General features: G+C 49.5%; 1 protein-coding gene across 1 annotated transcript in view; it reads right to left on the bottom strand.

Moving 5' to 3' along the window:
* mdy (diacylglycerol O-acyltransferase) overlaps positions 1-10309 on the bottom strand; it is a 206274-nt gene extending 195965 nt beyond the window's left edge. Inside the window, exon 1 of the mRNA XM_077648416.1 lies at positions 9995-10309. Within this exon, the coding sequence (XP_077504542.1) occupies positions 9995-10122 (128 nt within the window). The 5' untranslated portion in view covers positions 10123-10309. The remainder of the gene's footprint in view (positions 1-9994) is intronic.
* Between the last annotated feature and the right edge of the window lie 6176 nt (positions 10310-16485).

Genomic DNA, 16485 nt, shown 5'->3' with positions numbered 1-16485 from the left:
CAGTGCACGTTAAAGATCCCCAGGTGGTCGAAATTATTCCGGAGCCCTCCACTACGGCACCTCCTTCTTCCCTTCTTTCACTCCCTCCCTTGTCCCTTCCCTTACGGCGCCGTTCAGGTGTCCAACGATACATGAGACATACTGCGCCATTTCCTTTCCCCAAAAAACCAATTATTATTATTATTGTTGTTTCATGTACGTGGCGTTGGTGTCCAACTGCGAAAACCTGCTTTGATTCCCATCCCCTTCTCACCACCGCCACGTACCTCAAAGCACGATTGAGGCGTCCACTGGCCCAGGGTGCCAGTATTGCGCCCTTCCTTTCCTCAAAATCATCGGCGTCTAGAACGTTGTCAACGGCAACGCCAATGAACACAATGAACGGCGACAACTTTCGCTCTGTATATCCTCATTATATGTATGTAGCTTTGTATATATGGATTAGCTAATCCACATTCATTTTTTTTTCCATCGCAAAGTATCTCTGTCGCGTGAAGCGCATCGCGTTGCGAGTATGATGATACACGCGCCTATCGTTTGGCGGAGCTGTGCATTCCTATGTTGCCATTGGAACGCTTATTAAAGAAGATATTGGCGGGACGTAGTTTGAGCAGCAGTCGCGCTGTACGTGGTAGCAATATTTCGCGCAAACATAACACGAAGTTATGTCGAAGCCGCATTGGCATATCTGCTGCAACTATCAGATACAGCGCAGCTCGGAAGTGGTGCTAACGAAATTTTAATTATATGCACAACATATCATTGCGGCATACGCGGTAGTGAGAGCGACCTGCTTCGAGTAGTGTAAGAGGTTGACTGATTTACGATGTGCAGCTTTGAAGGCTATAAGAGCTACTAGACTAGAAGTAGCCTTTGCGTATACATCCCTATCTCTGCAGACTTCCCAACAGCGGCTGAAAGCTATCCCTCCCTTGCAATAAGGCCTTTATTCATTTATTCAATTGCATTTTTTTCGATAGCCTTCACAGCAGCCGTCAAAACCATTTCAGTAAAGAACAGACACATCCGCACGAAGCATTGCACAGCACAGTGTTCAGCGAGCGTGCATCCAACAGTAACGCCTGCACCATAAAGTCTTCCGCGATGGTAACAGCGCGTATTCTTCACAGTGCCTTACAGCGTGACAGCGGCTCAGTTTACCACGGGTTCACCCGGAAGGCGTTACCCTCCCAATGGTCCTTGCTAAGCCGCACAATTATTTTTGCTTTTGCTGTTTAAAAAAGGAATTTGACTTTTTTTTTTAGCCTAAAGAAGAAAGAAGTAGCTGTGAGGAGAAGCTCTGCGCGTCTCGCTTCTTTTCGATTACGCCACGAGTCGTAATCGCAAGCACAACAGCGGCCGCATATAGAGCATAGCCGACGAGCGCCATGCCTGTCAAGCTTTACACGAAGATAGCTGCACAGGCTTCACGACCGAAAAGAAGGCAATCGCAAAACTATTGTTGGCCCCTACGGTGCGGTCGCTGGCCTCTCGCTTGTTTGTGACAGGCGGAGGACTCGCTTCTTGGCGGTGGGCATAACGGCCCGATGGGGAAGCTGGGGCCGCCCAGCTGCAGCCGCTCAGCGCCGGACTGATTTGTGTACAGCTTGCAGAGAGCACCTTATCCGTGCCGGTTTGCATGACGGCAAACTGACGGATAGCAAGCGCTCCAGAAGGTTGTCATCAGTGTGGTAACCGCGCGAATGAGCACTGTCGGGCTCGTCAGCTTGTTCTCATTCACTCGATGAAAGCAGAAACGGAGAAAGTGAGTACTGTCGCGAATAACGGTATAATATGGTTTAAAATCCCGAAGCTGCGCATCGGCTATGAAAGACGCGGAGTGGAGGACTCCGGATTAATGTCGAGCACCTTGTGCTTCTTTATTGCGCCCTGCCATCGCACAGTACACGGCCGTTTGTGCATATCGCCTCCATCGAAATGGGGCCGCGGCGGCCTGGATTCGATGCAGCGACCTTGGGCTCGGCAGCTGAACGCTATGTCCACGAAGTCACCGCAGGGGGTCGCGGGCTTCAGGGAAACTGCCGAAGACAAGCGCCTAGTTGTTTGCATGTCGCCTCAGAGGACGCTTTCTATTCAACATCCTGAGCTTCGTTCCTCTAGATTTCGCTTTTGTTTTGCGCTATCGACCGGGCACGCGCATTACTTTAACTGTCTGCCTGGGAAAGGCCTCGAACCAAAACGGCCAGAGATGACCGCCACGTCCGCCAGAGAACGCGCACTCTGGACCTCTGGTCGTAGCGCCCAGAGCAGTCAATTACGGAGCGCGATATTTTTTTTCCCAGACGCGAGCTTCCCGTTCCAAATCACGACAGTTCAATGCGCTTCCTTTGCAGAGTAGGAGGCTCGTTTGCGAGATCCGTGCGGAGAGTATATCAGCTCGCGGCAGAGGCACGCGCGCGAGCTTTCTCCCGGTCGGCGACTCCAGGAGCGCGGGCGAAAACGAGGCGAGGACCAACGGGGACGGGGGAAATTTCCCAGCAGCACCCCCCGAAAAGACGCTGGCGCACGCTGAAACTCGATGCCTCGGAAACTGCAGACGCAAAACGCGGCGCGCGCTCTCATCACAACGCGCGTCGCGACCTTTGGCGCACGAGAGGGTAAACGCGGGAGCGCAGAGCACGAATCTGTCCGGTGACGCGTCGTCCGCCCAAGGCGGACAAAGGCGCCGACGGTGAAGTCATTCCGCACGAAGCGACCGACGGCGATGCCAGTCACTGGACTCGGCACGCACCTCGATTGCAGCAATTTGCAGACACATCCCTACAGCGAATTCCGAGTATCGCGTTGCGGAATCATCGACCGGCTGGCTGCGTGTGGCACGTGATCGGAATTAGGCGGAGCGAACAGGGAAAAAAAAAAGCCTCCTGCTGGTTGTTGGGATTTTAGTGCGCTTTAACTCTGTAACGCCCTGCGTGTGAAATTCGATACAGAGCGCAAAAATGCGGATGATTTTCTTTTCTTGTCACATAACCACGCCAATTGCTACAGCACACTTGAAGCAACGCCCTTCTCCGGCATATCTATCAACGCAAGGCCAACGTGTAAGCTTCTAGGGATGCAGGACGCCTGAAGAAAGATAAATTCGCGCAGAAGCTAACCTTAAGGGCTCATTCACACTTGTGAGTCGCAGAGGTCGAGCGACCAGCAGTCGCCTGCGACTACACCGCAGTTCGACAACACCGATGTTCACAGTTCCAAGGGCGACCTGCGGGGTCGCCTTCTCGTTCGATTCTCGTTTGAAATGAGAACTCTTGAGTATGACGCCGTTCGCGCGCTTTCGAGAGTTTCGTCTGCTTTGGCCGCGTCTCCTGCGCTCGCACTTGGCCCTCGAAAGTGCTCTGGTCCCTCGATATTAGCAATTGGCTGCGACGACCTGAGCGGAGAGATGTGCACCGCGGCCGTACAAGCGGCCTGCCAGCCAGCCTGGATACCGGCCGCTAGCATCATAAAAATAAGCTATAGTATGTTGTTTGTTCGCCTTCATACCATGCTCTGGGAAGTCGAAATTTAAAAATGAATCAGTTTTGAGGGTCGTTGGCCAATACCGAGCTGCTGGATACAAGCAAATTTCTTCTCATAGCCGCTTTGCTGCTGTTGCCCAAAGCGGCTCGATCGCGTGGCGTCTGTTTCTCCGCAACTGAAGGCGACGCGGAAATCGAGCATATTTTTATATTATCATGAGACGGGGTTCACAATAAAGCCATAACGAAAGTAGCATCTTGGTTACAGCGCTGGTCAGTTCCGAAACGCCCTCAGCTGCGGCATCGATGTGAAACCGGCTAGGCTTAGTGACTTCTACGGCAGCTCGGCGCACCCGCGAGCGGGGTCATTGCCGAAAGCTCGGCTCGCTAGGCGATTGGTTCAGCGGTTTGCGACTCGCAGTCGCGAGGCTGCAAAATCGAGCAGTGAGCGACTGGCCCGCGACTGTAGCTTTTCGACCAACGCGACCGCTCGCGACTGTCGCTTTTCGACCAAAACAGTCGTGCGACCTCTGCGACTATCAAGTGTGATTGGGCCCTAAGAGCAGAATATATAGCCTAAAATTTATGTGATCGTTAGGCTGCCTTCACTGATGATAGAATGTTTTGAATTGTGCACTTGATTTGCTCTATGCGCCTGCGTTTTGCACACGCTTTTGTGGCCTTTAGGCATTGAGAAATTACCAAAGTTAGCTCAATTCAGTTATGATATAATTATTTTTCTCAGTAAATATCTCAACTTTATACATTCCTGCCATCAGTGATGAAATCTTCGGTGTTCATAACTTTTATCCCACGTTTTAAATGCCCGTGAGTTGGAGGGTTAAGCAGCGGACAAGAATTGATCCTCGCATCGTCCTTCATTCGCTGCTAATTTGCAGGGCTTGGTGTTTGTGTGCAGATATGTGCGGTCGGAGTCGATTTAACCAGATGAGGACACGCAAGAACTCGAGACCGCGTCTTTTCGGTTCACGTGGTGAGCTAGGCATTAAGCCTGGAGTCCATGTGCGCGAAAGAGCGAGCGACGCTAGAAGGCGGCACGGCGACGCTCGTTCCGTCGCTTGTGGGCAATCTCCATGCAAGCGAAGGCGGCAGGCGACTCGAACCCGCCACGTGCGCAGCGGACTCCGTGCTTTGCGCACTCAAGCTTAGAAACACGCCCGTAACCTGTTCTCTCTCAAAATTTTGCGAGTGTGCCTCATAGTCAGGGCCAAAGGAATATTTCCTCTACGGCAGCGGTGTAGCGGCAGTGGAGATAACCAACGGCGTGCTTGCAGAGACAAAGTCACATCACGGGTTCACGGGGGAGGTGTGCTTTCGTTCGGTGCCTGTGCACTCCGGCTTAGTAAAAACACTCCCATAAACTGTCACCGCAGTTTGATTGTAAGTGAGCAAACTATAATTTAGTAGTGGGAATGCGCGCCGCGAGTGTTTCTGCACAGTTGGAGCGCAGCGGCACGGTGGATAGAGCGCCGGTACCCGCGGCTCGACACGCATCTCTCCCTGCAGTACGCCCTCTCGCGTAGCCCGCTCCAAATGCTGTTAGCCCTCCGCACCCAACAAGTAGATTGTTTTAATTATTTAAATCATGCGGGTCTGCCTCTCAGCTACAAAACCAAATATTTTCTCGGCGGTGGCGATGACCAAGACGACGGGCTGGTAGGGTTTCGTGAGATGTACCCGTGAGAAACCGTAGACAAACCGGAAACGGCTTTGGGGGGCTCCGATTGGCCAGTCGCGTGGGGGACTTCCGGGCGACGAGCGAAATTTTCTGTGGGTGCAGATCTGAGCGACACGGCAAGCGACACATGCATTTTGCTTCGCGCGACGGCGTCGCTTGCCGCCGTCGCCTTCGCGTGAGTTTTCGCGTACATGGAGTCCAGGCTTGAACGGAAACGACAACCTGCTCTTGTGTGCTGCCGAGCAGTCTGCGTTCTGCAACGGCTGCCGTTGACCAAGCCCTCTAGTAATGCGCAAACCAAACCCTCTAACATTTCTGAAAGGTGACCAAAGAACATACGACAGTTGAGCCGAACCACGAAGGCTGGAAAGGTTTCGACACCTCCCGACGACCAAGGCCCGATAGCAGAAGGCTGCACAGCAGTTTTTGTTTTCTTTGTTTTTGTTGCTGACTAATTTCTCCTACGGCTTGTGCCACAGTGTGAAGGGATAATTCACAGGTGGCCACGACCAGCCCTAGCCAAGCCCTGTTAGGCCCGCAGGTGGCAGCACATGTTTGAAAGCGGCCACTCCTCCGAACGAAGGCTCTAAATGGCCCAGACCAACGGCGGACAACATTCTCTCTGGTCCACAGGTGAACGCGAGGGTTTTCGGTTACGGCATACTACGACACTGCTTACTCCGAAGAAAGTCGGTCATTGAAGTACTGACGTAAAAACGCAGCTCCCTGTGCCTCAGTGCTTGAAGTTTATATTCCTCACAACTAATACCGGCATATAGGCGCAGGGTACGTAAAAAAGTCGTGAAAGGCACTGTGGTAAAGAGAAGCTCGGCACTCCATTCCGAAAGCTGCTGCCCGGCAAGGCACGTTTCACATCACGTTTCTCGATTTCTTGGGGTCTGCTACCGCCTCCTTTCGGCGTGAAATTTTCTAAAGCCGAGGAATTCAAAATGGCGGCCCCCACAGTAAATCGATATAGCAATCTAATTGGTGATGTCATTAGTATACCGAATTTGTGATTGATTCGTGACCTCACTGATGTATCCAATTGGTGATTGATTGGTGACGTCACTTATAAATCCAAGATGTCAAATTCGTATTTCCATTGGGGTACCTCACTTTAATCTAATTCGTATCAATTCCAGTAAATCAAACAGCTAACGCTCGTTACTTCGTCTTCCAGACGGTGGCGGCGTCTTTTTTCCCCTCGGTTCTGCCTTTCTCGCGTTTTGCTATATTTTGCAGCTTGAATTTTAGAGAATTATTTTTCATTTTATTCATTAAGGCTTGGATAGAAGGAATACTGGACGCACGGAAAGAAGACTGGCGGACTTAAAAAACGCTTGTTGCGTCCGCTTCGCGCGCTTTCGCTTTCCAAGCTATTACCTATACCTATAACGTACGAGGAGAGGCTGACCAAGCATGCAGGCTTGCTAACGCGCGTGACCGAGTGACCGCGGAAAAAAACTCGACACAAACGTCAGCGGAAAGCAGAGAGATTGTCCCAGGCGAGACACTCGAGGGGCGGGTGAACCTTTCGCTGTCTGCATCCGCTCCAAACAACACTCGTGGGAATGCTCAGAGACAAACAGCAGACCGCGACACGAGGCGCCGTGTTTTTCCAGCTTGTCAAGGAAAGACACACGGAACACGGCGAGAAAAGAAGAAATAGCGGTCCCCACAGCTGGAAATCTAATCTCGGGCATGGCTTCAATATAAAGCAGGGACGCGGACACACACACACACCGACATTCAACCTCCTCCCCTCCCGTTCAGTGCCCGGCGGGCGCTGATAAACTTGCCGCAAGTTCGGGTAGCAACGGCACTGTTACGCCCTTCCAGCGCACTCGCCGTCGACAGCCGCCTCGGACCCCGGCGCTGCTAGGCAGAGAGGCTTTCTGCTCCCTACTTAAAGGGCTACTAACGAAAAGTGTGCAAACTTGAAGAAAACGATGGAATGTGCGATTATACGGAGGCGTAGTCGTCACCTTGGTTATTTTTCAGCGGATGGTTCCTTTCACATTTAATGAGCGCACGCCAAGCCGGCTCGTCAAGCGCAAGACGAAAAATGTGACGTCGTAACACCCTTTCCAGACAGGTAGCCGGCTGCGGTATTCGAAGCGCGCCGTTGCACAGCTATTGCTTGACATGAAACCCGAGTTTGCTGACCGCAAAGTTCATTACGCGAGCCAAGAACACGACTGACGATCAAGCACATTTGCATAAACGGGAATAAAAGAATAGGGCTCGTGATTATACGAGCCGTTGGCGACGACGGGTGAGCAAGGGCAGTGGACGTCCCGGAGAGGCATGCGGGGGCCAGCAACATTTTGAGCTTTTCGCTCGCATGCTTAATTTGCAATAGAGCCAGCAATGAAGATAACGTACATCGGGCGCCATGCACACGGTTTTGCCTGCGGAGTTGAGAAAGAAAGGCCCCTATTGCGGCTTTATCAAGGCGCCATTTGACCGCTCGTCGTATGTGTGTGTGTTTAAGATGTTCAAGGCAAGAAACTGACGTTTCATTATCTGGGGTAAAAAAAAAAAACAACAGGAAATACTTCTTGAAGATAGCCGATAACGTGTTACAGACAAAGGGATTGGGGCGCTTGCGCAACAATTCTGAAGACGCCATAAGCTGAACAAGGCATATGGGACGTTGTATGTTATCGCACTTCGTCCTTGTCGGCATACAACAGCAATTTTGCCTGTTCGGAAACGGAACCTCGAGTTTCATCCAAATCAGCAGCGCTGCTTATCCACAGGCATCGACACAATACGGCTAATTAATCTTTGCTCCTCATACTCCTTCCCTTACACGTCCCAGCAACTGATTTTAAACAAAGGCTCAGGAATCTTTATGGCCAAGTTAAGTTCGTTTCGCGCTAACCGTGTTTTTTAAAAGTGGACGATACAAAGGCGCAGTTCCTGAGTCTAGATACGGGCAATCTTATAGGGCAGCCAACCGGAACATTCGTCTGGTTAACCTCCCTGCCTTTCCTCTCTCTCCTGCTCACACAGAAGGTGGCTAAGTTTCGTTCTGGACCACTGCACGCGGCTGCATCTGTCCATTCAGTGGCCATTGGAGACAAATATGGAAGTTATTATTTAGGTCTCTAATAAGTGTTATATACTTATGAGGTGTTTCATCATAGGTCGGTAAACTTCATGCGTAAATTTCAGTATAGAGCAGGCACCCGTTCGCGATATTAAGTAACCAACTTTTTCACTGTAGAACGAACAGTGTGGTTTCCAAGGCCAGCTTCTTTGACCCCCCCCCCCCCCCCATTTACCTTCGTTCTGCATAGTATTTTATCATTAAAAATGCCTGTAAACAGCCCTTTTCCCCCTGCACTTAGTATGACACTGAAAATGACATACTTTCTGTCACACTATCAATTTCTTCTGTTATATTTGTAGGCGCAAGCTCTCATTGCTCCATACTTAGGGCATGCAATGCGCACCGCGTGGGTAATTACCGTGCTCTAGAAGAAAAAAAAAGATCACATGGCGTGATCGTCGTTGTCACCGTGTACAGGAAAATAATTGCTCCCCGTCAGCGCTTCCGCAAGGCATCTTTCTCTAGTTCGGACGGTTTGCTTACGCAATCACGCCTTATGCAGTCGTCATGAAAACGCCTACACGAACGACGTCAAATCGCAAAAGAGGCTGATCCGTGTTGAACTGTAGCCAGCGCCCGCGGAAGCCCCCTCTATGGGGCGGCACTATGGGAAAAGGTAAACCGATATCGAGAAAATAAATGTTCGCTAACGCAATAAAATTATCTGAAGATATTTTCCGTCAAAGGCAACGCCATAGGTAGTGGCAAATACCGAGGTCTCGACGGTATTTCTGATAAATAGTTTCTGCCCACCGTGACAATGCTCTTTACGCGTGGGGAAAAACTCGGCAAGCCGATGTTTTTGCTCTGTAAAAAAAAAAAAGTGATCCGAGACACCGTCATCACGCTTAGTAAGATAAGACCCGTTAGCGGGCGCGCAAAAGGAATGGTGTAAAAGTGTGACTCTCTCTAAAACGACTAATGCTATCCGCTTCAAGTGCAACGGTTCTTCGTAATGGTTGCCCCACCGATAATAAGGCTATCTCGAAGACACTTGTCTCTGATACAATCAGTCGATTTAAAAGCGGAAATTTCCTCCAATGACCAGTTTTGTATCGGTGAATCAAAATTTCCGGCTTGACAGTTTGATCAACTAAAAAAAAAATGCGAAGTGAACTCGCGCTCGGGCTACTCCAAGCAGCGACATCCATTCTGTGCGGGATTGCCTTTAAGAATCCCAACAAGGCTTATCCCTCCAATCTTCTGGATCGGCAAAGGACGGGGTAAGCGAGTTAGCTGCGAGCCAAACGAACAAAGTAGCCCACCGGGCCTGTGGAACGAAACTCCTTACGATGTCACGGCAGAATCCTTATTTGCAGAAGGGAGAACGGAAAAGTTAACAGAAAAGATAAGCCCGAGCAGGCAAAAGAGAGAGCGCTCATCTCTCAGCAACCTGCCGTAGGCTATCCGCACCTGGGGCCCTCAAGCGCTTGGGTGTTTACGCGCATGCTACGACACTACGATCGGCATGCTTAGTCAATCGTCTTCGTGCTATCAAGATGACGATTCACTAAGCATCCCAGCTAGAGGGCCGGGCGTCACCTTCGGTACAGAGTGACCGGTGACCTGCGGTTGCTGTCCAGGGGCGCAATTTCTGCTCAAAACACTCAAATCAAAGCAAATAAAGCACTGGCAGCAGTCCACGCGCAAGCGACACAACGCGGGACAACACAGTCGAAACAACACACTCACGGCAGGTCGGGGGCGAGGCGGCGCTCTTTAGCTTCGTACTCCTGTATCTGCAGCGCGTTAGCCAGGCTCAGGGTGCGGCGTATCCGAACACCGTTGGTGGTCGCGGTGGTGCCGTCCTTGTGGGCCATCGCGGGCTGCGCCCGGAAGGAGCGCCGTGCCGGCCGTTACCGCGTCCAGAGACTGTGGGAGACGAGCGAGCGACGGCCGCTTGCTCGCAATCACTCAACGAGCGCGCGCGTCGCCAGCCTCGCGGTGCGCCTATGCACGCCGCAACGAAAACACCGCCCGCTGCGCCCGCCAGCTTGGAGTTAAAACGGATGCTGGGAGATAACAGCTGCTTCGCTGCTGCCGCGGTGGTCGCCGGTGGCGCCGCCTGTCGCGCGGCCACCGAAGCCCCTTCCGCGACGGCGCCGAGCTTGCTTTGTGTTTGCGTGAGCGGTCGCACGGACCACGCGCTCCGCCACGTGCTCTTGGCTGGTGTGCACGCTGGCGCCTGGCCCAGACCGATATTTACGCGTCGCGGACCTCGGAAGTCACCGAACTAAAGCCAATATTTAACCGTCACAACACGAAGGAATGGGGCGGGAGCGGGGTGCCGGAATGTGGTAATTGTTTTGCGGGAAAACAAGCTACAGAGTGAGAAAAAAATGTTCCCCAAGTCAGATGTTTCGTGGTTCGAAATGGGCGGTGAGGCGCATTTCTTGTATTACTGCTGTTCAGGACGTGTCCTGCTTTTAGTTCCACTTTAGTTTCCAGTAGCGTTTTGTTATTGTTTACGGTCCATTCGCAGCGAAGTGAACAGTTCCAGAACTCACGCGTTCGTCCTTGGCTGCTTCGTCTTCTACTTGCATCTGACTAGTCCAGCTCCATCAGCAATGCACCTTGGCCAAGCCACCGCCGTGGGTACGTGCCATTCAGCATGAGGACATCATCATCATCATTGAATGTAGCTAGAGGCAATTTTGCCATTTTATGTGTCAGCACTGGGCGACTAACTAGCGTTTAGTGGAGAACATGGGGGATATGCATATCCCAGTGGGTTTACAGTAATGCATAGGGTAGACAAAGAAATACGAACAACGCTGAGCTATGCAACGGTCGCTACAATCTTGGATTAAAAACGCAAGTTCCATCGCTTCCTTGGCACAGCTGTCGGTGACCGATCGTTCTCAGCAACGCTTGCGGCCATATGCGGGCCTACAGTAAACACGCACTAAATTTTAAAAGCTGTAATCCTAATTCGTGTTCCTCTTCAGTGACCCTTAACGCATAGTTCGCCTTCACAGGGTCATGGTCAATCTGATGGCATGTAGCATCTAGCATATAGAAGTCGCTCTTCGTTTAGCGAGTGGTTTGGTATCTTTAGCTTGATAAAGGAACGATACACCAGGTAAAGTTACGCTTAAAATACCCACGTCTGGAGCAAGTCGCTGCAACGACATTTTCTTCCAAAGAACAGCACAAAGAAGCAGCCTGTCTTTGAGCTCATCAAAGCTATTGAGCATCGCAGCAACGCTTTGGAATGCTGCTGTCACTCGCGAGGGCTCCGAGATATAGGATATGCAGCCTTGTTATAAACATGCATGTGCCACTAGAGGACCACGTGCATGCAATATACCCTATACCTGCCCTGGCCGCAGCACGCACAGATTATCCTTGTTTTGCGCCAGCTGCCTCTCGGCATTACTGTGAACAGTGGATGCGATTAAGTAGAGAGCGAAATCTTTGTAGCATGCTGCTCATAACAAGAACCCAGGAAGCAGGAAATGTCAAATAACGGTCGGTTTGAGCTGTTTTTACTTCTGGGCCTGTGCGGAATCTTGCGGCTGGGTGTATTACTTCTGTCATCAATCGACATCAGTATCATTCAAGCTGTTATCGTAAAATGGGCGCTTTCTTATCGGCGACAAGCAAGTTAGCTCCATCATCGGTCAAGCGTTATAATCTACTTGGCAGGTTGTACTGACCCTGAACCCTTTCGGGCGCTAATTGGTCATTCAAACTAGCTGTTTGCGACTTATCGAGACGGAAACGATGTCGCTGCCAATGCTTAATATATTGCATGCCGCCACACGCGTCATCGCTGCTCTAAAGTACTAATGGCGACAACGACAACCTCATTAAAGCGTCCGTTCAGTGCGTTATTGCGCACTTATATCCGGCTCGTTGTACTCTGGGGAATAGGGCAAAGTTATGGGCGAGCGCACCTGGCCGTCTACACCTCATCATCATCATAAGCCTGACTACGCCCACTGCAGGACAAAGACCTCCCTCATATCTATCCAATGAATCTGGTACTATGCCAGCTGCGGCCACCTTATCCCCACAAACTTACTAATCGCACCCGCCCACCTGACTTTTTGCCGCCCCCTGCTACACTTGCCTTCTCTTGGAATCCAGTATGCATTACCCTTAACGACCATCGGTTATCTTGCCTTCGCATTACATAACCTGCCCGCGCCCATTTCTTCTTGATTTCGACTAGGATGGCATTAGCTCGCGGTTGTTCCCTGACCAACTCTGCTCTCTTCCTGTCTTAACTACACTACCATTTTTCTTTCCATAGCTCGCTGCGTTTTCCTCAATTTAGGTTGAATCCTTTCCGTTAGCCTCCACGTTTCTGCCTCGTAGTTGAGTACCGATAAGATACAGCTGCTACATACTTTTCTCTTGGGGGATAGTGGTAAATTGCCGTTTATGATCTGAGAGTACTTTCCAAATGCGCACCACCCCATTATTATTCTTTCAGTGATTTCCCTCGCGTGGGCCGGATCTGCTGCCACTATACCCGCCCTAAGTAGACGTATTCCCTTACCACTTCCAGTGCTTGGCTACCTATCGTAAACTGCTGTTCCTTTTCGAGACTGTTGAACCATACTGTAGTGGTCTGTATATTCATTTTTATACCTGCCGTTTTACTTTGCCTGAGAAAGTCATTGATAATGCTTTACAATTCGTCCCCTGCTCTATTTAGCAATATAATGTCATCAGCGACATCAGTAGATTACTAAGGGGTTCTTCATTAACTCTTATCCCCAACCGTTCATAGCCCAGGTCTCTGAATACCACCAGTTTGGTTTATTATTATTAATAATAACAATAATAATATTAATAATAATTGGTTTTTGTGGAAAGGCAATGGCGCAGTATCTGTCTCATATATCGTTGGACACCTGAACCGCGCCGTAAGGGAAGGGATAAAGGAGGGAGTGAAAGAAGAAAGGAAGAAAGAGGTGCCGTAGTAAGGGCTCCGGAATAATTTCGACCATCTGGGGATCTTTAACGTGCACTGACATCGCACAGCACACGGGCGCCTTAGCGTTTTGCCTCCATAAAAACGCCGCGGTCGGGTTCGAGCCCGGCAACTCCGGATCAGTAGCCGAGCGCGCTAACCACTGAGCCAAAGCGAAGGGTGTTTAGTTTATTCGGTTTAACGGAATACCACCTGTAAACTCGTGGCGAGTAACATTAGAGAGATCGTGTGCCCTGCCCGACACCCTTCCTTATTGTGATTTTATTGCTTTTCTTACAGAGGAGCACGACGGCTCTGCAGCCGCTACAGATATCTTCCAGTATTTTTACACACGACTCCTCTACACACCGATTCCGTAAGGCCTGCTGAGGTTTCGACTGATTCAAATGCTTTCTGGTAATCTATGAAGGCTTATATTGGGGTTGGCTACATTGTGTGCATTTCTCCATCACCTTATCATTAGCGTGAATATTGTCTGTTGTCGAGTAGCCTTTACGAAAGCCTGTCTGATCCTTTGCTTCATTGAAGTCCAAGGTTCTCCTGATTCTATTCCTTAGTTAATAACTTAGTGAATTTCAAGTCCTTGACGTACCTTTTCTCATGGATTAAGATAATTAAAGTTAGCGTTAAGACTCCGGTCCGGTCGAGGTCACGAAGCAATTCGTAGTAGGATGGTCAGTCTTTCTAGCGCAGTCTTCCACAGTTTCCAGCACAGGTCTGGTCTTACCTCATCCTCACCAGCTGCTTTCCCCCTTTGCAATGCTTCTAAGGCTTTCTTTCTATTTCGTTACCGGCAGGATGTACAATTGCTCTGCACTACTGCCTCTGTCATTATCGTCCGGATTACATTGGCTGCTGTATAGATTTGCGCATAACTCCACGGATACTTTAGCCATCCTATCCATATCAGTAAGGTGATTTCCCTCCTTTCTCTTAGCGCATACATCCGATTTTTGCCTATTCCAAAGTTCTGCTTGGCCGCTTTCAGGCTACCTTAGTTCTTTAGAGCATCCTCTATTCTCTCCATAACATACTCCTTATGTCGGTTACCTCAAGCTTATTTATTAACCTTGATAGATCGGCCAGTTCTATTTTGTCTGTTGGGTTAGAGGCTTTTATGCACACTTCTACGTTTCTTAATCAGATCTTTCGTCTCCTGAGATAGCTTGCCGGTATCCTGTCTAGCTATCTTACCACCTACTTTTATTGCACACTCCGTAAAGGTATCTGCAAGATAATGGTTCGTTGTTCGAACACTGAGGTCGTCGTCCTCGATTAAAGCGGAATATATATGCTCTGCAGCGATATACCGAATTCCTCTACTTCCCCTCTTACCTCCAGCTCGTTGATGGGCTTCCTCCTTACTAGTTTTTCTTTGTTTTATTTTCATATGTAGGCTAATTGGAGGCCTCACCATCCTATGGTCAATAAATCGCACCTTTCTGAACACCTCCATATCCTGCACGACGCGATGGCCAGCGCACAATAGGAAGGCTTTCATTTTTAGCCTTGCCATTCGGGCTCTCCTACGTCCACTTCCGGTTCTCCCGTTTGCAAGATCCGCAAATTATTTCGTTCTGCGAACTCTACTAACAACTCCCATCTACTATTCATCGAACTTATGCCGTAGTCGCCAACTACCCGGTCTCCTGCCTGCTTCTTGCGTACCTTGGCATTGAAGTCGCCCATCTGTATACAGTATACTGTGCTTTTACTTTACTCATTGCCGACTCCACGTTTTCGTAGATATCAATTTGTACCTCTTTTTAAGCCTAATTACGGTAACTGCCACCCGCTCGTTCATTCTGTAGAATTATTCCATGTTGCCGTATATATGCTTACTCAGTAGGAATTCAACACCTAGTTCTCGCCTGTCCGCAAAAACCACAATAGCATGGTACTTACCCGCGCTTTAGCAGTGTATATACTTGATCTGTCCTCCCGATCTCACTAGGTCCTACGACATTTCCTTTTATATTTTATACGCGCTAGTTCCTCGAAGAGCCCTGCTAGGCTAGTCTCACTCGATAGGGTCCCCAGCGTACCAAACGTTAATTATGGCATGATTCGGAGCGGAAATATACAGCCACTCGCCCAGCGTTAAGTTCTAGCGTTATACGTTCCAGGTTTATACACTGACTCGAACACATGCGAAGCTCGACGCTTGAACCCGGTAAACGAACAGCTCAGCTACAGTACGGACCTTCCCATGCCTTCTGCGGCATGGACTGCTCAAAGGAGAGGTGCAACACACGCTTCGGCGCCACCAGAGACTTAGTGCAGATGTGCAGCCTCTGTGCTGCTGGCAACGCCCAAATGATTCGGAAATGTTCAATTACCGAGCAGCTTTCATAATAACGCGCACACTAACAAAAACAAATTTGTTAGCTGACTTTGGAATTCAGCTACAGTGAGAAACCAGCGTGATTAACGTTTTAAAGTTTTATATAGTGCAAGCTGTGTGCTTATTTGACATGCATACAAATGACATAATTGCACTCAGAATGACTCTAGAAATGGCATGCTATCATTTTCAAGTCGTTTCGACAGCAGATTATGTTGGAAAATGGTGCACATTTGTACCAACGATTTCGTAAAACGACCTCAAATTCGTAGCTTGGTATCATCGCCGTGCATATATTATATATATATATATATATATATATAACCTTTATTAGAATCGAAAACTGTTTCAAGAAGTGTTACGCAGGAGTTGGTGGATGGAATGGAAAATGCTGAAAAGCTCAACAATTTTTAAATTTTTATTTTATGTGCCAACAAGGGCCGCGTCGAGCTGTAGTCCCGAGCTTGCAATAACACAGTACACCAAAGATGCCTATCAGCGAAAGATAAAAAAACGTTGAATAGTTTGATAGTTCGATAGTATTCAGCACGCAAAAAAAAAATATCGTACGTAGGTGAACCTTTGTTTGTTTGCCGGAACTTGAAGCAAGTGGGACAACATTTGTCCCGCTGTCTTACAAAAGTCTAAAGGGTCCTGATGAAGTGCATATTTTGCCAAATGGTCACGCATCGGTGCTGGGCTACGCACTCTAGCAATAACGCGTGGGTGTGTTCGCGTCCGAATTTGGTCTGGAAGCACCATTCTACGTGGTAGTGAAGAATGTGAAGGACCGGATCGAATAGGGCGTAGAATGTTGGCCAATCGCCCTTTGTGCAGGGAATCTGATCTGTGTGTGAACAGCTTAAATAACACAGCTCCTCTGACCTATCGAAC

This window comes from Amblyomma americanum, chromosome 1 (assembly GCF_052857255.1).
Source record: "Amblyomma americanum isolate KBUSLIRL-KWMA chromosome 1, ASM5285725v1, whole genome shotgun sequence".
NCBI lineage: Eukaryota > Metazoa > Arthropoda > Arachnida > Ixodida > Ixodidae > Amblyomma > Amblyomma americanum.
Note: the sequence above shows the minus strand (reverse complement) of the source record. Positions and strands in the feature narration are given on the sequence as shown.